At 39.8% G+C, this 23,426-nt stretch overlaps 1 protein-coding gene across 1 annotated transcript in view; it reads left to right on the forward strand.

Moving 5' to 3' along the window:
• Window positions 1–23,426, forward strand: part of PNPLA2 (patatin like phospholipase domain containing 2) — a 52,822-nt gene that overhangs the window by 23,963 nt on the left and 5,433 nt on the right. Inside the window, exons 2-8 of the mRNA XM_063289314.1 lie at window positions 5,854–6,086; window positions 6,293–6,358; window positions 10,054–10,263; window positions 12,386–12,446; window positions 14,175–14,345; window positions 15,787–15,919; window positions 21,978–22,100. Of these exons, the coding sequence (XP_063145384.1) occupies window positions 5,854–6,086; window positions 6,293–6,358; window positions 10,054–10,263; window positions 12,386–12,446; window positions 14,175–14,345; window positions 15,787–15,919; window positions 21,978–22,100 (997 nt within the window). The remainder of the gene's footprint in view (window positions 1–5,853; window positions 6,087–6,292; window positions 6,359–10,053; window positions 10,264–12,385; window positions 12,447–14,174; window positions 14,346–15,786; window positions 15,920–21,977; window positions 22,101–23,426) is intronic.

The raw sequence follows: 23,426 nt of genomic DNA on the forward strand, positions 1-23,426 counted from the left end.
TTTATATGCGTATGATGATGTTTTTACTTCTGTTGTTTTCTGCCAAAATATAGTTTCAGATCAAATTGACCTTTCCTGACAATGGAGCTTCTGGTGCTTCAAATTCAACATCTCTCTACTGATTTAAGTGTCAGGAAATTGTCAGAAATTAAAAGGACTTCAGATTAGACTATCTGAGTATTTGGGACAGGGAGTGTGAAAAATGAGAGAATCTGTGGGAACCAGTTCTACCTTTGCTGTTCTTGGAGCAGGGTAGATAAACCTGGCTTAAAGTACAGAGCAGATGCCCCATAATATTGGGAAGGAAAGTAATTAGGCAAATACAAAACTGTGAGTGTATGTTTTTAATAGTTGTTCACTAGGAATGTGAACTAATTAAAGTATTGGGAATACTGAGTAATATGTTTTAATATTAGGAGTGTCTTCCTCCTGCTCCACCATTGTTTTGACCTCTCTAACTTTCATTGATAATCCTCTCTGGCATTCTCAAATCTCAGCTTGCTGAGCTGATGGCCTTTCCAGCCAAAGTTTGTTTGTGGGTGTGTGCATACATAGCATTTTCCAAGGTTCAGTTATCTTCAGTGCTGTTGTTGACTTTGAATCCATCTGAATAAATCCAATCCCCTTTTGGCAGGACATCAAAATTGGGCTCTCTTCTGGGAAGTCTGAAGTTCAATCTGTTACTATCCGTTTTCTAAAGGCTACTGCCTTGGCACTGCCAAGGTTGCAGGTTGATGTGCTCTCAATAAGTGAAGCATCTCTTCGTGTTTTGCAAAGCTATGCTCCCTCCAACATATTCAGTGAAAAGATGCTATTTATTTTCTCTTCTGGCTTGTCTTAATTTGTTAAAAGGTTTTTGTTACACCCCAGCAACCCAGCTATTAAAATGCGAAATGTAACTTGTCTACTGCACATGGGTTGGGCTGTTTTAACTATGACATATGTTATACAGGTGCATCCAGATGTTGTACACAGCTTTGCCCAAATGATCCAATATTTATTTAGTTAGTTACCTTAATGTATATTCACCTAGCTCTCAGTAGATGCAATACCTTTATATATGCGTCATGATCAATATGTTTTGATGGACTGAAGATGAAGAAGTCAGTTGACCTTTGTTATCCTAGACATACAGTGGTGCTTAAAACTTTGTGAACCTTTTCAGATTTTCAATATTTCTGCATAATATGACCCAAAATGTGATCTGTTCTCCATACAAGTCCTAAAATTAGATAAAGAGAACACAATTAAACAAATGAGTCAAAAACATTGTACTTGTTTGTTTATTGAGGAAAATGATCCAAAGCTACATATTTGTGTGTGGCAAAAGTATGTGAACCTCTAGGATTATCAGTTCATTTGAAGGGGAAATTAGAGTCAAGTGTTTCAAAAAATGGGATGGTAATTAGGTGTGAGTGTGGAGGTCCTGCCTTATTTAAAGAACAGAATTCTGGGTATTCACTCTCAAAGTCTGATCTTCACAACACAGCTATATGTGGAAGTGTGTCGTAGTTCAAACAAAGGAGGTTTCTGAGGACCTCTGAAAAATGCTCACCAGGCTAGAAAAGGTTACCATTGCCAAAGAGTTTGGACTCCTCCAGTCCACTGTCAGGCAGATCATGTACAAATGGAGTCACTTCAACACCATGGTTACCCTCTCCAGGCAGGCCCGCAACTAGGGTCTGTGTCACCTGGGGAAAACATGGATTCTGCGCCCATTTTGGTGCCCCCCCACTCATTTTGGCGCCCCACCGCATGGTGCCCGGGACACATGCCCCACTTGCCCCCCCTAGTTGCGGCCCTGTCTCCAGGAGTGGTCGACCAATCAAAATTACACCAAGAGCAAAGTGTGCCAGGGTCCAAAGAAGCCCAGGTTACCATCTAGGGAGCTAAAGGCCTCTTGCATTGGTGAATGTCCGTGTTCATGAGACCGCCATCAGGAGAACACTGAACAACAACGGTGTGCATGGCAGGGTTGCAAGGGAAAAGTCACTACTCCCCAAAAAGAACGTTTCTGCCCATTTACAGTTTGCAAAAGACCACATGACTAAGCCAGAAGGCCATTGGAAGAATGTTCTGTGGAAGGAGGAGAACTTTTTGGCTTGAATGAAAAGAGTTATGCTTGGTGAAAGGCAAACACTGCATTCTTGTGTAAGAGCCTTATCTCATCTGTGAAACAAGGCAGTGGTAGTATCATGGTTTGGGGCTGCTTTGCTACCACTGGACCAGGATGGCTTGCCATCACTGATGGAACTATGAATTCTGAATTGTACAGTACGTTTTGTTAAAACAAAACCAGCAATTTGGTTTTGGGTGCATATTTTTAAGGGTTCAGGAATAGAAATATTAATAACGGGCTTACTAATGAGCAAAGGACTTCAACTTTGATCTGTGTATATGTTGTAGCTTGTATCACTACTTATGGGTTGTAGATTAATATTGTACCGATAATGATCCATTTAGCAATCTGCTTTGTAGTGGAAGAGAGAAACAGAACAATAATATACTAAATTAAAAGTTTTTAAACATAAAAACTAGTTACTATTTTGTAAATTTTCAGTTGTCCTAATCAAGGTATTTCCTTTTTTTGGATATTTTCTCTTACAGGTAGTAGAATGAAGAAGGGTTTTAAAAATGGTTATCTGTTAATGTCCCTAGATTTCAGTATTGATACCAATGCACTACAATATGTAGTATTCTTGTGGCATCTTTATTCATATGTGATGCTTTGCTGGATGCTCTGTTCTCTCCAGACCAATATAGAAGCCTGTCAAGTGAGCAAGCAGCAGAATTGGGAGGATCTGGCTGAAGTTCTTCATTCTTTTCTGTAGCAATGGTGTCCTTGATTCCCAGCATTTCATTGTAGGTGTTGTATTATGGCTACATTATCCGATGTTCAAGTTGTGATTGAATAAAGCTTATGATGGTAGCAGGTGAATTAATACAGGCCCTCATGGTTCAAGCTGAATTGATTTTTGTGTTCTAGAGGCTTACATCTGCCAGCTTTTCTCCTCTCCATCATATGTATAGAAAATCTTGCTGAAGGGGGCGTGCACACACACACACACTTTTCAGCAAGATTTTCTAGCTAGAGTGCTCCAGAGGAAATGAGAAAATGGGTGTCTCCTTGTTTTTCTGCCATCAGACCTCTGACCCACTCCAGTTCAGAGGGGAGGCCAAGAATGAAGCAACTGCTTTCTGATTTCTACAAATGTACTTCTGGAGTTGCTTGATAATAAAAGGCCGTGCAGTTAAGTTTTGTTCATACACCATTCCAGTTTAAAAAATATTTTCTTTTAACCTGGAAATTCCTTTGTGGAAATTAATGTAAAGGGTTGCTGCTAGTTTCCATCTCAAAAAACAAAGAAATTTGGGCTCAGGTTTTGGTGTTGAAAAGGATGCTGCAATATCTTTATTGCGTGGGATTAAATTGTGGCTCATCCTTGAGTATTCATGGAAACTTTCTTTTTCCTAATTTCAAGATAATTTGAAATTTGCTGGAACCAATGAGAAGCAGAATGGAACAAGCAGTAGAGTTGCTGGCCCACACTTCTGTTTAGAATTGGAAATTTAGAATTTATATAGCTAAACTAGAGCCTGAAGTTTAAAAGGCACGATTTATGTGTTCTGAGAGGTACATTGGTGCTTCCTGAGATGACAGAAACTCTGCTCAGGTGTTAGTTCTCACCGTGGGAATCATGAGGAGTACCCCACCCCTTCCAAAGTCATACTGACAGTGCCTGATGCAGCATATGACAGCCATGTAATGCAATGAGGAGCCTTCACATGCATAGCTGTACACGTGTTGCTTTTCTTCCTATGGAAAACAACACGTGGGATGCCTTTGCTGATTACATGCCGTTTGGTGTGACTTCAGGGAGGGACATGGCTTCTGCTGCTTGTGGGGTGAACAGGGTTTTGCTCACTCAATCTTCCAGTCCCATTGACTGAAACAGCTGACTCTAATTTCCCCTTCAAGCTGATAATCCTAGAGATTCACATACTTCTGACATATACAAATATGTAGCTTTGGATCATTTTCCTCAATAAATAAAGGAACAAGTATGATGTTTTTGACTCATTGGTTTACCTGGGTTCTCTTTAATTAGCTTTAGGTCTTGTGTGGAGAACAGGTCACATTTTAGATCATATGGATGCAGAAATATTGAAAATTCAATAGGGTTCACACACTTTTAAGCCCCACTGTACATGGACTTGCCTAGGTAGTTGCCAGGAGTCAAGACTGACTTGAAAGCACAAACCCCCAAAATAAAACCATGTAGTCATGTTTCAAGTTAGGCGAGACTATTAGGGATGGTATTTGATTGAAAGGTGTGTGCCTTGGGCAAATTGGCTATGGATAAAGGAAGAGAAGAAAAAATAGCACAGCCCATTATAGCACAGTCAGTTGAGCTCTGCTTAACCTTGAGAATATTTTTTGTGATGAGCAGGAGAAACAGTACAAGGTAAACAACTTTGGTCTTAGGGGAAAAGGTCGAATAGCAATGAGATAATTTTCCCAGCTCAGAGATGGCTGATAAAGAGAACTTTGGGCAGCACAACAACATTGTTCTGAAAACAGTGCTGGGTTTAATAGTTAACACATTGTCAATGGATTAGAAGACTTGTTCAGCGGTATCAGGCTGTGATGTGCTCCTAGCCCAGGATGGAAAACCTGACAAGTGGTGTGTACTTTTACGGAAATCATGCTTCTTATTGTTTTTCCCAAAGCAGTTTATCTAGATGTTTAATTTATATTGTGTCCAATTAACATGTGCTAGGTAGTTTTTCTTGTCATGTATAACATAGAAGTAGAAACCAAACTCTTTGTACACTTTGTGTCAAAAAGTGTGAGCAGAGTGGCCTCTACTGTGATTGAGGATAAGTATCTGTTTTGGATAAAAGGGAACTATATTGCAATCTGCTTCCCGTTGGGTATTTTATAGGTTAAATGAATGACCCTTAGAAAATTATGAACGCTATACTTGTCACATTAATATTCTATCAATATTCAGGCCACATTTTATGGTGAGGGAGCCTAAAGGCATAACTTTGGCCTGCAGAAAGGATTCTATCAATATAAGGAAAGAATTAGATACGCCTTGGAGAAGCTCAGGATTACTTAATTTGAATTTAATTAGGTTTTAATGAGGTGTGCAAATGGTCATCTAGGCTAAGGTTACTATTTTTTTTTAATCAAGAGGTTAAAATATATAAAATATATGTAGTGTGCATGCATGTGTGTTATGTTAAATATATAACACGTGGGATGTGGGTAGGTGCTGCCTAAATCTCCTTAAGTGCTTATGATGTGCAACTTTTAAGGAACCGTGTCTTTTCTGTTTAACTTGGCAATGATTTGCTTGATTGCATAACTTCTTCAGATGATTGCAACAAAAGAAATTTACCAAATGGTGATTTTGAAAATGGATGGCAGCAATGCATGGCCTGGTTCACACAACATGCTAAGCCATAGCTGTTGGATTTTGGTTCTCTTTGTTGTATAAACCTCAGTTTGTTCATTAATTCCATGGTTCGGCAACTGTGGCTTAGAACCAGTGTAGTTTAATAGTTAAGGAGGTAGGTTAGAACTGGGGAGCTCCACATCAAATCCACTCTCAGGCATGGAAACTGACTGGGGGACTTTGCGTCGGTCACCATCTCTTAGCCCAGCCTTCACTGCAGAGTCATTAAAATGAAGGGAGTTTCCCCATGAGTTGTAGAAAAAAAGTGGGATACAAATCTAATAATTTAAGAATAAAAATGAGAATAAGCTAATCTGTGGATTAAAACTTTATGCATTGCAGCCTGATCCCTAATCATTCATAATGTACTCTGTTCTTATTATACTAGGTGATGCTGGAGCAAATATCATTGATGTCTCTAAAGAGGCCCGGAAGAGGTTTCTTGGCCCTTTGCACCCATCCTTCAACCTGGTGAAAATCATCCGTGCCTGCCTATACAAAACCTTGCCAGGCAACGCACATGAGTTGGCAAGCGGACGTTTAGGCATTTCATTAACCCGGGTTTCGGATGGAGAAAATGTCATATTATCTGAGTTCAACTCCAAAGAAGAGCTTGTCCAGGCAAGTAGTAACTTTGGGGCTTTCTAATAGCTTTGAATGTGAAGCTGTAAGTGCCAGTCTCCCAGCAGAGTTGATGTGACCTACTCTGGTCATGGACGTTCTCCTTTCTTACTTCATACTCTGCCTAGATTTATCATCTGCAGATAGTGCAGGCTTTTCAAGCTAGTTCACTTATTTCACATGGTGTTTTCCCATCTCTCTCTCAGGCATGTGTTTGCAGCACTTTCATCCCAGTATATTGTGGCCTGATCCCTCCAAGTCTTCAAGGAGTGGTAAGTCAGCACCAGGGTGTTTTAACTTCCAGGTGTTTGGTATTGTGCTACAGGAGCCTCTCCTGCTTCATCAAGAGGGCAAGAGGAAATGCGGAGACTGGGGAAATTGACACAATATGCTTCATCATTCTGGCAAAGTGATTGGAGCAATGGATAGCTGTAATCAAATTATTCTCAAAGGACTGTTTTTTCCCCCTTGATTGCTGAGATCTAATTAGAGATTTGAAGCTTAGAGGGGGAAGAACAGAAAACTTAGGGAGGAAAAACAGGACTTTTTTTTCCAAAAAAGGAAGGAAAAAAAAAAGCAATAGTATTATTTGTAGCATCAGTTTTTATGTTTCTGGACCATAACATTTATAGATGTAACATATCCTTAGCAAAACTTCATTTAGGTTTAACAGAATGGAACCAAAATGTACTGCTGTCAGTGTTTGTTTTTCTATATTGGTTAAGTATTGAACAACAGTTTTGGAGGAAACATCTGCTGCTACAAAGGAAATTTCACAATGTTGGATTGAAGTTGAAGAGCTGCCTGGACTAGGATGTCCGTGACTGAACCTGGGACTTTGATGTCACAAAGGGATCCCTTACAGACCCTATAATGTTCTTCAGCATTGCCATTAGAGTTTGTTTTAAACTTCGTAAATTTTGGGGGGTGAAGAAAATATATTCCGCTAGTACTTGGAGAGAAACCATGTGATTCCTGGGCTGTTTCTCTGGCTGTGCCACAAACAGCAATGAGTCACTTCCATTTTCAGTCCTTCCGCCTGAGGAGGTATTTTGAGGACATTAGGATCCTCCTGACTTTTCACTGTTAGCTGCAGAGTCAGTGCCCTATTGTCAACAATGTCTGTAAAGCACAGATACTAAGCAAGCCATACCCATTCCAAGGATGGTCAGTTTTATTATTCCCACATTAAAAATGGAAGCTGAAGCCTGAAAACATTAGACTGCTGAGGCCTACATAGTGACGTTGAGAACCCTATGGGAGAAAAGCTGGATAAAACTTTTTAAAATAAAGTCACTGACAGCAGAAGTGAAACGGATTTCTCAGTTCATAGCTCGGCCTCTTAGTTACTCTGTTGTGCTAATTCATACAAACAGACATGCATACAAACAAAGAGAAATCTTACATTTTATTTGGCTAACTTAGTGCAGTATCCTGCCTTGCTTCCAGGAGCTCAAGAAAACTGATGTAGCACTCTCTTCCCCAAATTTTCCCCTCAATAAAAGTCCAGTGAGGTAGGTTACCTAGAGAGGTTGTGATGTTCCGAAGTCTCCAAGTTAGCTTCTGTGGCAATAAGAAAGGTGAATAGTGCAGGAAACCTTGGGTTAATGCAGGAGGGAAGAAGAGATGAAGGCAGATAGCATATCTTTGCACCGGAAACCATGGGGAGCCACTATTTTAGGGTTGTTTGAAGAGCCTTGAAGTTGCAGCTCACTGGGATTTGACTAGTCAACAGTGTAGTCTAGGTGAGAACCAAAGTCAGATTCATAATTCGAGGTGCTCCAGCAACCTAAAAAAGCAGCTCCCAATAACTGGCATGATGGCAGTGTGGTGGTGCTTGGGAGGGGCAGTTGGGCCCACCCAGTCACATTACCCAACCCTCAGCAGGCTTGAGGAACAATTTCACCCTCTAGCCAGATTCTGTTCCTGACTTTGTCTAAAATGTAAAGTAAAGAAAAGTAATACAGGACTGCAATGCTGGCTGCCTCTTCTATCTATTCAGCTATTGTTCTTTGATTAAAGTAGAAATATAGAGGATGTTAAAGGGAACAAAGGATGAAAAGCAGAAGCTGATCTTATTGCAAGGGCAAAAGTCTTGATTGACTTTTTGTGCAGTGGATGCCCCAACCTAACTGTCCATCCAGCATAGCTAACGTACAGCAGTGTACTGAGTTTCCTGGAACTGGCTTTGCAGAAGGCTTTACCAACATGCTGGTTGCTGGAGAACATGGTGTGCTTCTACCTCTTGCCAATTAGCTTCCACTCAACTTTGAACTTTTTTCTGTTTTTAATATTTGTATCACTTGATACACTTGAGATTCAGTTCGGCTCTAGAGAATCTTTTGTGAGAGGGCATGACAAATAAGTTTTGGAAAACGAACCTTTTGGTTCTTTTCACTTTTAGAGAAGACCAATCAAAGAGAATATCTGTAGCTCAAGGTTGAACTGTGGAGTCTTCGGTGCTCTCTGAGCTTGGTTGTTTTTTTGCAGACATTTCATTGCCCAAGTAGGCAACATCTTCAGTGCCAGAAAGGAGTGGGGTTTGCTCTCTGTTTATATACAGTAGTTTGCCCTGCCAGTGTGGGTGGGGGTGTGGTTCTCTCCTTGGTAGTTCCTTGGTTAGGCTGTTGTCTGCTGCTTGGTTGATTGACTGGGTTGGTGCTTCCTTGATTAGGGCATTGTATACTGCTTGATTGATTGTCTGGTGTTAATCCCGGTGTTAATCCCTGCTTATCTGTGTGTTGGTTGCTGGCGAGGAGGTGTTCTGGTCTTTTGGCTTTTCTATTGTCTCTTTCGAATGGTATGTAAATGTTGTTTACCTCTTTGTGCCTGTTGATGGCTGACTTGTCTGAGTGCCAACCTTCATAATAAAAAAGGAACAACTAGAGAAGGCACATTAAGCAATTGACAACATCTTCAAGTGAATAAAAAGGGAAGAAGAAAACTTCTTTAAGCATGTATTTATAGACTACTGTACTTCTTTAACTTCATTTTTATGGCCTGGAAGCTTGCAAAGGAGATCAGCACGAACTGTTTGTTACTTCCTGGGAAATAAGTAAAAGGCCACAGATAAAAAAGATGGATTTATTTCTTTATTGATGTATTGCTGTTGTTACATAAAGTTGCTAATAATAAGAGTAATATGGGGACTATTCTTTATTTCAGAAAAATGCCTCCATCACCTCTTCTTCAGTTTATTTTTAATTCCAGAATAGAACTCAGAAGCTGCTCATTCCTACACCCAACTAGATAGAACAGGGTTAGCAAAGATCTCATTTACTAAAATTACAGAAATATGTTGTAATTTATTGGGGAGTAAAAAACCTCACTCCCTTGATTTCTTGATGCCATGGGTGTACATTCCTTCCCACAGGGACACCAAATGATGTATTATATAGAGAACCAGTTTGGCCCAGTGGTTAAGGTGCTGGGCTAGAAACCAGGAGACCAGGAGTTCTAGTCCTGCCTTAGGCATGAAAGCCAGCTGGGTGACTTTGGGCCAGTCACTCTCTCTCAGCCCAGTTCACCTCACAGGGTTGTTGTTTTGGGGAAAATAGGAGGAGGAAGGAGTATCAGGTATGTTCACCACCTTGAGTTATTTATAAAAATAATAAAGGTGGGATAAAAATTAATTAAATAAATAATATATTGTGATGTGATGATGCAAGCTAGGCCCTTTTGTTCTTGCATTGCAATGTACCCTGCAAGGACATAACAGCAGAAGCTTGTGTCATGACATTGCAATCAGTGTTTTGTCATTTGCCACTTTATCTGCCACACCTCACCCCACCCCCGGAGATGGTTTTGCTTGACACTCTAGCAAGCTGCATTATATAAGCAAATATGTGCCATTGCATCTGCAGCTATCTATGTGCATTTAGAGATCTGAGAGGGGAAGAACAGATCGAGAACTATTAAAAAAAGGCAAAGAAAAAAAAAGCTAACATCAAATTTTCTCTTCTCCCAGAGATATGTTGATGGAGGGATTTCTGACAACCTGCCTCGGTATGAGCTGAAGAACACCATCACCGTGTCCCCTTTCTCTGGGGAGAGCGATATTTGTCCACGAGATAGTTCCACGAACATTCATGAACTCAGAGTCACCAATACCAGCATTCAGTTTAATCTGCGCAATTTATATCGCCTTTCAAAAGCCCTGTTTCCTCCAGAGCCGCAGGTGAGACCCAGCATGACCCCAGAACACAGACACTTTAATTTTTTATTTTAATAATCTGAGAGCCGGTATGGTATAGTGGTTAAGGTGCTGAACTAGGAGCGGGAAACTCCGGTTCTGTTAGCCCTGCCAGGTAAACCAGACAGGAAACACAACTAGATGAACTAATTCTTCTTTAAAGTAAGGCTACAGTAACAGAAGGGACACGGTGGCGCTGTGGGTTAAACCTCTGAGCTGCCGAGCTTGTCGATCGGAAGGTCGGCGGTTCGAATCCGTGTGACGGGGTGAGCTCCCGTTGCTAGTCCCAGCTCCTGCCAACCTAGCAGTTCGAAAACATGCAAATGTGAGTAGATTAATAGGCACCGCTTTGGCGGGCAGGTAACGGCGTTCCGTGTAGTCATGCCAGCCACATGACCACGGAAGTGTCTACGGACAAACGCCGGCTCTTCGGCTTTGGAACGGAGATGAGCACTGCCCCCTAGAGTCGGACATGACTGGACTTAATGTCAAGGGAAACTTTTACCTTTACCTTACAGTAACAGAATCTTGCAAGTCTGGAAGTACAAATCTCCCGCCCTCCCTGTTTATTGCTTGAGTGGTCAGGGCCAGTCTTTCCTAAGTTTCTTCTTTTGACCGTTACTCTCTCTTGGACTTCCTTTCCTTATATCTGATCATTCCCTTGGCAGCATCTCTTCCCTCTATTCTCCAAGGTCACCCTCACATTCCATCACAGGTTCTAAACTTCACTTAGGCATGGAAGCTGGCTGGGTGACTTTAGGCCAATCACTCTCTTTGACTCCTAGACTAGAGAGTAAAAAAACTACTATTTACCAACCTGCACAGGACCAGCAAGGTAAATCATGGTCAATAACAGTCAATAAAGAGGCCTTCATCCTGTGGTGGATTGATCCATTGTCGTTGTTATTGCTGCTGATGTTGATTCTCCACCTTTCAGAGCTAGTAATACTTTAGGAAATTTCTGATTTAGGAAATAGCTATAAACGACTGTCATTCCCTCTCATGGCCTCTTAGCCCAGTCAGCCTGCATTTTTCTAACAGCATAATCCTCTGACTATTTATTTGGAGGTCAGTCCCACTGTCTTTAGTGGAGCAAAGCTCACCTGTGCTTGCCAGTGCACTCACAGAATTAACATATTGGGAAAGCCACTCAAAACATGACTTCGGTACAAGAAGAAAATATAGATTTCTCTTCTATGTACTACTAGCAGAGGGGTTGGAAAGAATCCCAGAAGCCATGTTCAGCATGCTTAGCTGCTGCTTTTTTGCTGAAGAGTCACTCAGCTTGTTCAGACACTGTTAAGCTGGCTCATGCTAAAAAGTCACGAGACAATAAGTCTTCGGTAGTTTGGAAACACCACAGCTAGAGGGCAGCTGCTTCATTCCAGTGGCAGAAAAATGGGGAAAAGATTTCTGCAGAATTGGCAGGAACGGTATTGAGTTTCTTTCTTCCCCATGGAGAAAGGAGACTTTCACCAGTTCTCCCTTTTCACCCAGAGGCCCATTTCAGGACCAGACCTGAGGAGCTCATTTGGCTTTTCAATCGCACCCTGAAATCCACTACCAGAGAAACAGCAGTACACAAAGAAATAACACCAACAAATGGGATCTAAGTCCCTCCTTTCCAAATATCCCAGTGCATCAAGAGGCTTTTCTGTGGCTGCACCATTCTGTTCAGGTTCATGGTTTATCCCAGCTTGTAAAAATCACGGCTTTTGCTTCATCCCAGCTTGTAGGGGAATATGGATTAGGGCCATTTTACAGAATGAAATAGCACTCCTGCCTTCCTATACCTTCCTTTAATTAGCAACATAGAGAATAACTGGAGACGTGTTGATTTTACTTTGTTTCTCTCTGATCATGCTCAGTCTACAGTGATATGTATCCATGTTCCACTGGCCAAGTCCGCTTGTCATGCTTAAGACTGGTGCAGAGGTTTCCGCTGAAGGTCTCTTTTTCTGCCAGGGACTGGATGAAGTGGAAGTGCCTTTTGAGACATGGATTCTTCCCCCTGCTGAAGTCCATTGGCATGGGCATGCTGGTGGTGCAATGTTTAGACGTCGTAGAGCTAACTGTAAATAACATGCTTCATCTTATCTCTCTGCAGGTTCTACAGGAGATGTGCAAGCAGGGGTACAAGGATGCTCTTCACTTTCTGAAGAAGAATGGTAAGCTCTTCATAGTTTTTCATTCTCTACCAAACATGAATCTTGTGTAGATGTTCTTTCCTCTCCATCCATTTCTGCTGAAGCATTAAAAAGGGGAGCCTAACTTGCATTCCAGTCATAGCTGTTTATCATCCTGCCTAGTCACTTGTGGCTGGGTGGAAAATGTGCAACACTTGCACTATCTTTTATTGAAAGCAACATCTGAATTAAGTATGTAAGTGCTCAAACTTCAAAAATAAAAACTTTCCCACTAAGCAGAATGGAAGGAGATCAGTCAAATTATTACACGGTGAATTACCAATAGCTCCTTTTCTATTCCGTCTTATTAAAGAATTTGACTCAATGTTTTATATTCTCTTGCACAAATGGAGATTTGTCTAAATTAAACTTTCTTTTTGAATGGTGGGTATTTGCATAATTTTATATTTGTGCATAGAGCTACAATAGAAAATGTTACTGGGCAAAGTCCAGTGAAACTTGGACAAACTTCCTTGAAATGAATGAAAGCCGTGGAAGAGTATGGTGATGTATTATGCACCTTTTGCTGTATGGTTTATTCAAAAATATTTTTAAACCATTCTTCTTAAAAATATAGAGCAGTATACAAAAAATGACCAAAATTAATTATACTGATAAAAACAACAACAACAACAAATATATATATACAATTCAAATAATAGGCCAGTGAAAGGCCGTAATGTAATCCTCTTGGCTTTGCTGACCTATGAATCCCAGAAACCTCAGCCAACGTGCCAGTACGGAGGGACGCTATACTTCAGCAGCACCTGGTTTTCCACCTCTTCTCCATGGAGAAAGAATTCCAGCCACAACAAAGAAACACATTCTCTGTTTAGTTGCCACACAATGCACTCTTCTGGTAGAGGTACTATCCGCTTCCAGAGGTGCCTAAGTCATGTTGAATGTTTTGATATAGCACCTTCTCCACAGAAAGTCGTGTGATTCTGCAGAACATGGTAAAGCTGTCCTGCTAATTCTGGAACTGGAGCATATTGTCCGTCTGTGTAGCATCACCTAGCGGTGCAATATTTCTCATGCAACCGTTTTATCCACTGACTTGTTTTCAGTCATGGCAGCGTGCTACTTATACCCACAGGGGGATTCATGCAACTGATTGCTATACACTGAGATTAAGCAACCATAGTGATACAATCTCAGTCTAATTGCCTCTGTCAATTCCAAAGTTTTCTTACAATTGCAGATGTAAATAGATAGTTTTCTGTCTGCTTACAGTAGAGCTAGGGAGTCACTAACTGAGTGATACTCAGCTGAATGTCCGGGTCTGATTTTTATATAAAGAAAAATCATAAGGCATTGACTTTGAACTATTTTGTTTCCAAACACAGGTGGAGAAAATTGTACATCTGAATATCCCCTCCCTCTGCATTTTTTTACAAAAGGATCTACACATACTAGCAGTTTGATGCTTATGAAACAACACTGTAATTAATGCTTTAATTACAGAAATGCCACAATTCACTGTAAAAGCTATTTTGGTTTGTGGCTGCTCAACCTATTTTTCTCCAGCTGTTTCTTGTCTTCTGCTTAGTGTACATAATAGCCAACAAGGTGACTTGCTTACAAAAGTTGTTTCTATCTGCTACTGCCGTGTTCTCCAAGGTGAAATGGTGACGTGAAGAGAGATAATCCACAAGTTTAATGACGTTTTCTGATGAACTCACAATTCTGCCCCTTAACTTTTCTCTCCAGCTCTCCTCCAGAGCCAAAGACCCCCCCTCCCTCTGCTAGCCATTAGCAGCAGGGCTGAGGAAAGGGGCTCTGAGAAAGAAAAGGACGAGGATGATCAGCTGGGAGAGAGTGCTGAACTGGCAGAGGCTGAGGAACACATCCTTGAACACTTGCCTCCTAAACTGAACCAAGGTAACATCTTTTCTTGGAGAGGAAAGTTGCTGTATTGCTTTCTCCATTCTTTGACTGAGGTGTTCATGTTCTAGGTCAGTTTTTCCTGACTTGGCCATCTTCCAGATCCATGGACTTTAACTCCCAGAATTAGCAGCCAGCATGAGAATCCTGCTGAGAATCCTGGGAGTTGAAATCTACGCATCTGAAGGGCACCAGGTGTGGAATGGGTGTTCTATGTTGAGGTTTTCCTACTAACAGATTAAGCTGCTGTTGTACCTAGTCATTTTGGCCGGGTGAAAAGGTTGCAATTGATTGTCTCCTCTCACGTGCTTCGTGCAAATCACCTGGGGGAGGAAACCTACCTGGACTTGTTCTTACTTCCTCTTTTTTCTCTGCTGGCAATGTAGCCAAGCAAGGCTTGCTCCAAAAGGGGAGCTAAGTCCTTTAAATATGTTTTGCTTTTGTTTTGTTTTCTGTAAATAAATTATTTTTATAGAAATGCTTGGTGTGTGACTTTTTTGACCTCTCCTGGGCTAAAGGCTTTCCCAGCATCTGCCAACATTCTAGGTATGCTTTTTCAGAAACCGAGTAAGCTGAGCAAAGGAAAATATGTCCACAGACATAGTCATTGCCCTTGTTGGAGAAGGAGAAGGAGATCATATAATTCCTGCACCCAATACTTTGTTCAAGATAATCCCAAACTAAACTAAAATTCCCTGGCTCTGTTGAGGAAACTGACAGCTCCTTGATTTTAAATATACCAATTGGTGATTGGAATACAAGTTCTTAGGATCAGTTTCGCTGTGAAGTTGCAAGATGTCTGTGAACGTAAGAGAGCCAGGCTGGTGTAGTGGTGAAGGTGCTGGCTTAGAAACCAGGAGACCGGGAGTTCTAGTCCCACTTTAGGCATGAAAGCCAGCTGGGTGACTTTGGGCTGGTCACTCTCTCTCAGCCCAACTTACCTCACAGGGTTGTTGTTGTGGGGAAAATAGGAGTAGGAGGGAGTATTAGGTAAGTTCACTGCCTTGAGTTATATTTTTAAAAGGTGGGATAAAAATATGATGATGATGAAGATGATGACAATAACCTTGATGCTCCTAAGAATAAATGAGAACAAAAGGGTACCTGTCAAATGTCTTGGAAAGATTATGGTCCACAAGTGTAAATCAACTCAATTCAAGAAGAGTTCTAGTTGTTGATTTTCAATTTTAATTTTTCTTTGTTTAGAATCTCACGAGGTAGTAATAGGGGTGTCATTTAAGTTGTGAATATGTGCAAATTTGGGGAGGGCCTATAACAGGCAAGGTAAGGCTTGGCATTGAGGAATAAATCCTTTTGCAGCTGGATTAGAAGCGCAATAATTAAATGTAATAAATGGTTGGGTTTTAAAAGAGTCATTGGTTTCTGCTCTCAAAACTTGGCAGGGGACATTGATTTAATACATCTTTTCCATCTGCAGCGCTCTTGGAAGCCTGCACCGAGAGGAGGGGATTATTCACTTGCATTGCCAACCTTCTGCCTGTGCGTCTGGCCTCTACTTTGATGCTCCCGTATACTCTCCCTCTAGAGTCTGCTCTCTCCTTTACAGTCAGGTACGTTCTGAATCTGCTTCTGTGGTACGACCTGCACTGGATGTTAAATGCATTTTCAGCAGTCCGTTAAGAAGTTAGTGTTTAGTTGTATCTCTTGCTAATAAAGCAGAGGTAGAGTCCATGTAGATGGAAGTCCTTCTGAGTCAGTGACCTCTCCCTTGGCATGGTTGGAACGAACACAGAGTTTGCATTTTAAGATTTGGGGGTGAGCCAGATTTGAGTCCTGGGCACTTGTAAGGCTTGAAATGATGTAGGTAATTTCTTAGAGAGAAAAGGTTTTCCTTCCAGTAATTGAAAGTTGGGTGTAAATGCTCAATTTAAAATTAAACTGTTGGTGAGGCAGTACTTATGTCACTGCAAAGCAGAATCATATTCTTTTATGCTGCAAAATGAGTGTGTATTCGGAGTGATTGTGTGCCATCAAGTCGGTGTTGACTCTTAGTGACCACATAGGCAGGTTTTCTCCAGGGCAATCTGTCCCCAGCCCTGGCCAATTTTTTCACTTCCGTAGTGTGTCACAGGGAAAACCATTGCTTGCACCATTCTGAATATTTTGGCATCTGAATGTCTCTTCTTTCAAGGCTTTCTCATTCATCTTCCCTTAATATATGTTCAGCATGTAGGTTGAATAAACAAGGCGACAGCATATAGCCTTGTTCCACTCCTTTGCTACTCTGTAGCCAGTCTGCTTCACCATATTCTGTTCAAACTGTGACTTCCTGACCGGTGTATAGTTTCACATGAGGATAATGAGATGTTCTGAGATTCCCATTTTCTTAAGGACATTCTGCAATATAATATGTTCAATACAACTGAAGGTCTTTCTACAATCACTGAAGTACATACTGACTTCTTTTTGGTATCTTCGGTCTTTCTCAGTTATCCAATGTGCATCAGCAATAAATATCTTGTTCCTCAACCTTTCTAATAGTCAGCTGGAACATCTAGCGTCTCCTTTTTCTTGTAAGGTTCTAATCTACGTTTGGTTATCCTACGTATTATTTTGCTAGCATGTGAAATTATGGATATTGTACGGTCGTTTGCACATTCTGAATGTGTATTATTTTTGCTATAAATCTCATGGTGCTATTTTACTTCCAGCTAATTTCCTTTTAAAACATTTTTACATATTGTTTTTTATCAGAAGTGATTCCTAAGCAACATACACAAGAGTAAGGCAACAACAACAAAAACACAACTACAAAAGAAAAACTAACAAGCGATCTAAGGGGTAGCCTGGATGTAGCCGTTGTATCAGAAGCTCTGTAAAAGGGTCCTGGTTTGCCTTTCAACACATAAAGGCAACACAGTGGACCATAGTTGTTATTTTTATGTTTCACTTCTTTGTTTAATGCTGTACATCTTTTTCGTATTGTTTTAGGATTGGGAAAAAGGCGGGGGAACAAACAGAAAGGAAACAAGGAAAAGAACAGCAGCATAGGGTGCTATATATAGGAAATGATTCACCTTGATTTTTAAACACCTAATTAAACTTTGGCCACATGGAATAATATTGATCAGTCTTTCCATTACATCAGAAGAAAACCAAGTCATACGCAGAGAGCAAACACATATAGTACTGGCAATCCAAGATTTTAAATCTTGGGTCACACTATCTTTCCAACATTAAAGAATAGCTTGTTTTGTTGATCTCCGCTTGATAAATCCATAATTCCTCATTTCGTGATAAATTCTAAGGCATATATAATTAAAAATACATTCACATCTTTAACCTGTATTGAACTTTGTAATACCATATTACCAAACTTACGGATATTAAACCAAAACAGGACAATAATGGGACAAGCTCATACCATACGAGTAATTCTCCATTCACAAATTTTACACTTCCAGGTTGATAGCTAACCCCTTTTAAACATTCTCTGGGATGTCTCATTAATTAAATAGTTTCATCTTAAGATCATAACAAATATACTTAATACTTTTAAGATCCTCAACCGTCAATTTGTTGACATGAATATTCCAGCTCTTTATTTCATTGTTTTTGCAAACCTTAGAAATGCTCTTTAATTGATTATAAAAACACTACAGTATAGCCTTAGAATAATCCAAAATGCATTCAAATACTGATAGCAATTGTAGAGTTTTATTTGATGATTAAGTGCTATCAGTTGTATTGACTGTTAGCAACCATATGGATAGATTCCTCAGAATGAGCTGCCTTCAGTTTGATCATGTTGGTCTCTCAGTGTACATTCATTAGTATTGTAATCAAACTTATCCACCTTGCTGCTGGCCATCCTCCTCTTTTTTCTTCAACTTTTCCGAGCAATATGGACTTCACAATAGGACTAGGTCTCCATAATGTGTCCAAAATTTGATAGTCAGAGTTAGGTCATCGGTGCTTCATGTAAAAATTTCGTCTTGATTTATTCTATTATTTGAAAATTTTAGTCACTGCTAATGCAACTGGAACAAATGTGAAATCAAGATATATTTTAATAGAATATACTTCTATTTTGTAATTTTAGCAATCCAAATTCTTCTTGCAGTAACTCAAATAAACAACTGACTGGCAATAAGGTCATCTTAAGTATTATTAAGTATGAAAGGTGAAAGGTCCCCTGTGCAAGCACCGAGTCATATCTGACCCTTTGGGGTATTATTAAGTATTATTAAGTATATTTGCCTATAATTTTTTTAAAAAGATTTACCTGCAGTTTTCAAATGGGTTCATTCTAGAATGTGTATTACATGAATAAGGGTCAAAATTATGTTTCTGTCCTAAATCTTTCAAATGTGTCTTGCAGCTTTTAACGCAGGAAATGTAATAGAGATACAACTGAAAACAGGCGGCACTGAAAAATCAAATAAATAAATATGGAGCCAAGCCCAAAGATGTCAGAAAGGACTATACAATAACTCTCTAATTGTACTTGTAGTGTTTGTTTGTTTTACTTGATTATAGACAGAGAGATTGAACTCACAACATAAGCCTAAGGAGAAAGCTGAAAATCAGGAAAGTTAAAACATTATCATCATATGAGAGGCATAATTTATACAAAGAAATCCTAGGGGTTTGTCATTCCCATTAAAAATATTAATATCAATCTGCTTAAAATAACTTAAAGGAATAGAAATGCATTCAAGTAAATATGTAAGTGATGAAGTAATATTCATTTTAACACCACTTAGCTTTTACGATGGACATCGTTGGATTTTATCCATCTGTTTGAATAATCTAATTTGAAAAATCTAATATTATCAGATGTTTGGAAACTCTGTATAAAACTAGATTATTCAAGATGGATAACTGAAGGTAATATCACTTAAAATTTAGATGCTTGGCTGCTGTCAGTGTTTTTGCGTCCATATTTAACATAGAAATTGGACAGCATGAACAGTAACACGCCTTTTCCAGCCTTTAAAATCAGATTTATATGAGTCTTACTGAACCAAGTAGGAAAAGCTTTATTTACAAAGACATCATTACAGACGTCCAATAATATTGGAGCAAAAACAGTATATATCTTAAAACACTCCATAGGGCACAATACATATTGGGAGCTTTTCTTGTTTTCATTGATTTAATGATGTCCATTATTTTTGGAGACATAAAGGTGTGACTTCATAGGCAGCTTGATCATGAATAATCTTAGGAAGAGCTGTATAATATAAATGATTTATTTCTTCCTCAGTTACATTTGACTTAGTACTGTAAGTTAGGAAATAAAAAAAAACCCTGTTAATTTATTGAGGCAGAATTATTACTCCTTTAATTAAGAGTCCTTAATAGTAAACACTTGTGTGAAAACAGGTTCTTGTATAGATATGTTTAATAGGCAGTTCCAAAACATTCAACAGGTACAGACTGCCCCACTTTCACAAAAGAAATGCCCCCTCCCATTTAATTGGAAAGAGCATGAAAAAAAAAAATCAGAACCTTGCTGCTTTAATTTGCCTAAATATAGATTTTTCATAGGGTACTCATTGGAATTCTTTGATTGTTACTTTAACCTTGTTCCTAAGAAATCTTACTAAGCAGAGCTCTGAGAGACTTGTTCTTTGGTTTAACTGATTCTGGTTCAAGTGGCTACAAGGGAAGTCTGACAGGCAGGTCTGTTCAAAGTAAGACTGTGTTTAACCATGATTTGGTGTTGATGAGCAAGTGGATCTGGCAAGTATTATTGAAATCCAGTCGGGTGATAGCACAGATGTGGCCCTTTCAGAGATATGCCCACTCAAATTTTTGCCGTACAGCAGCCATGATGCCAAGGCCAGGGAGAAATGTTGGTGATGATTGTGAGAGACAGCTTGGCTTGACCAAGAGTATGTTCTTAGGAGTGGCAGTTGGGCTGTAAAGACAGGTTGGGCATCTGGCTCGGGTCCTGAGCTCCTAGACATCATTATCAAGCTGGTGTTAAGAGTCCTCCCAACTACTGGTGTTGGAGGACTTCATGTGCTTTGGAAAGCTTAGTTGCTCATAGCCTCTGTGGCAGCTCATGGTTTGTGCAGGTAGACTCTACCCCAATGTTTCTCAACCTTGGCCACTTTAAGATGTGTGGACTTCAACTCCCAGAATTCCCCAGCCAGCAGAATTCTGGGGGTTGAAGTCTACACTTCTTAAAGTGGCCAAGGTTCTAAAACACTGCTCTAGCCTGATGTACACAGATAGACATATATTTGACTTTATTTTTGCCTCAGAGCAATTAATACATGCCCTAAAGCTGGAGGTTATTATTCTAAATCCTTTGCTGTAGTAGGATTATGTATGTTCCAGTGGAGGCTTGTTACTATCTAGGACTTTTCTGAGGGAAGGGCCAATTAAGATAGTCCACCCTAAGTGCCTTATGGATCCTGATGTATTCCAATAGGCATTTGGGGAGTTTCTCAGCACTGACACTTGCAATGGGAAGTTGACCTGGATGCTTGATGTGATTGCTCCCAAGTGGCAAGTCCCAGAGTGCTCTGTGGGTTGGTAGTATGCTGGATCATCCCTGCTACCTTTTAAAAATCAGGATAATAATAGCCACGCTGCCCTCACTGGGAGTATGGGCTGCTTTTTCCCAATGAAAGGCTGCCAAGACTGCAACTCACTACTCAGTATTTGCTTTAATGATCACAGTTTGAATATGTCACCTCCTGAGGCCTTGTCAGTTTTCAGCTAAGCTATCATATTTTTAATCTCTGATGTTGCAACTGAGGCAGCTATTTCAGTCGAGGGCGAACATGAAAATAAGTAGAAGACAAGAGACTGCCTGATATGTTATAAAGCATTTGAGAAAAAGGACACCTCGGGGAATGTGCATGTATTGACATAGCCTGCTACAATACACCCAAAAAGGTTTGAGTCCCTTGATCTGACAGATAGTATTCATTGTTGCTTAGTAGCTTTCAGAAGAAAGGGGAAGACAATGGATAATTAATAGTGAGATCAAAGAAATTATAGAACAGGGTACAAATTGTTCTTGGAGACAGGTCACAAAGTTCCTGGAGTTACCCAGAGTTGAGTCTGACTAACTTTGCAGCTGCATGGGGAGAATCCTATGGAGAAGTAGTTTGTATACAGTGTATAATGACTTTTCCAATTCTGGGGACCAGTTATCACTATTGTTTAGATGCATAATTCAAGGGTTGCAAGTTTTAATTGGCATGTGCTATTTTAAGAGTTGCTCTAATTACTTCTGAATTGCTTGTTACAGCTTTGTGTATCACTAGAGCCTGCAGCCTTCCACAGATTATAAGATTTTCATTGGATATTAAAGTAGTTACATATTCTGTCTAATACTAGAGTCACTTTGAATAGCAGTTACTGAGGAATATGGCAGAGAAGACTATGGTCCTGAGATCCTCTGTGTATTCATCCAGGAATCATCTGGTTGGTCTCTATGGAAAAAAGGATGCTGGACCAGATAGACCCTTGGTCTTTTCCAGCAGGGTGGTTTTTATGTATGTATTTGCTGTTGACACAAATAGCAATCCTGGGATGGTTAGTTAGAAAGTTCAGTAAAGTGCCTGAACCTGCAGATATTTGTGTGCTTATGATATAGGAAGAGTTTCTTCAACTAACATTGTGCATTGCACCTGCCTCCTTTAGGCTGCTTGAATGGCTGCCAGATGTTCCAGAGGACATTAGGTGGATGAAAGAACAGACACAGAAAGTCTGTCATTATTTCATGAGAAAAGCCAAGAAGAAGCTAGGAAGCCATCTCTCAGCCAGGTAAGGTAGTTGCTTCTTCTCTTGCATTGCTGAAGATACTGAAATATTGTGAGGCACAGTACAATGTTTTCACATAAAATTATTGAATTGGGAGACTTTGCCCATGGATTTACCCATACTTACATCAAAACTAGTTCCTTTGGATCCTGTTCCAGGTATGCATGCTTAAGGTGTCATGTTAGTTTGCTTAAAACCAGAGTCTGCCAAACTGGAATGGCATATAAACCCAAGTAACTATAATGAGAAAATTTAAAAAAACCAAAGAAACAAATTCCCCAGTCAGGATAATTTGAATATAGCTGTGTTCCTATAACAAAGGTTATTATTTATTTTTATTTATTTATTTTCTATCTCGCCTTTATTATTTTTATAAATAACTGAAGGCGGCAAACATACCTATTGCTCCTTCCTCCTCTTATTTCCCCACAACAACCACCCTGTGAGGTGAGCTGGGCTGAGAGAGAGTGACTGGCCCAAGGTCACCCAGCCGGCTCTCGTGCCTAAGGCGGGACTAGAACTGTCAGTCTCCTGGATTCTAGCCTGTTGCCTTAACCATAAGACCAAACCACATGGTGACTATTGTGGCATTCCAGATTTGGATTCTCTGCAAGCCAAGTACTTTAACAACCACAGCCTATTTCTGATTGTCCTCTTACTGTGGTATAGTTATTGCTGTTTTAATTTATAATGTATTGTTTATTTTTACTTCATATTATTGTTTGAGCTTATGGATTTTATGGATTGTAACTTGTCCTGAAATCCTTAAGATATTTGTAGGGCTAGAAATGTTCAAATAAATAAAAATACATAAATAAAATGTAAGAAACCTAGTACAGTCCACTTCATTTCAAAACTAGCTAACAAAATCCATTTTCACATTTGATTTAAATTTGTAAAGTGTAAAATGGCTAAGGTCCATAAATGTTGTACGATATATACTGAAGATACTCCACAAGCCTACAGTTTTGAAGATGACAAGCCAAAGGTTCATATTTTGAGGATCATTTTGGACTGAAATGAACTAACCATTTCAAGCTGATTGTTCAAAGACTGTCACTGAAGAATAATAGAAAGAAGTTCCCAGGTATAAGGTTGAGAAAATAAAAAAATCAGCCCATTATTTTCATACCTGTTCCTTGTCAAGGGCCATGTGTATATAGATCACAGTATATAAATAAAGAGCAATATAGTTATTATTGCAGGCATGGGGGATGTGTACTCTCCAGATATTTATGAATGAGACTCCCATGTTTCCCACACAGCATGGTCAATGGTGAGAGATGCTAGAAGTTGTACTTCAGTACCATTTAGGGGATATACACAATT

The sequence above is a fragment of the Candoia aspera genome, chromosome 1, assembly GCF_035149785.1.
Source record: "Candoia aspera isolate rCanAsp1 chromosome 1, rCanAsp1.hap2, whole genome shotgun sequence".
Classification (NCBI taxonomy): Eukaryota; Metazoa; Chordata; class Lepidosauria; order Squamata; family Boidae; genus Candoia; species Candoia aspera.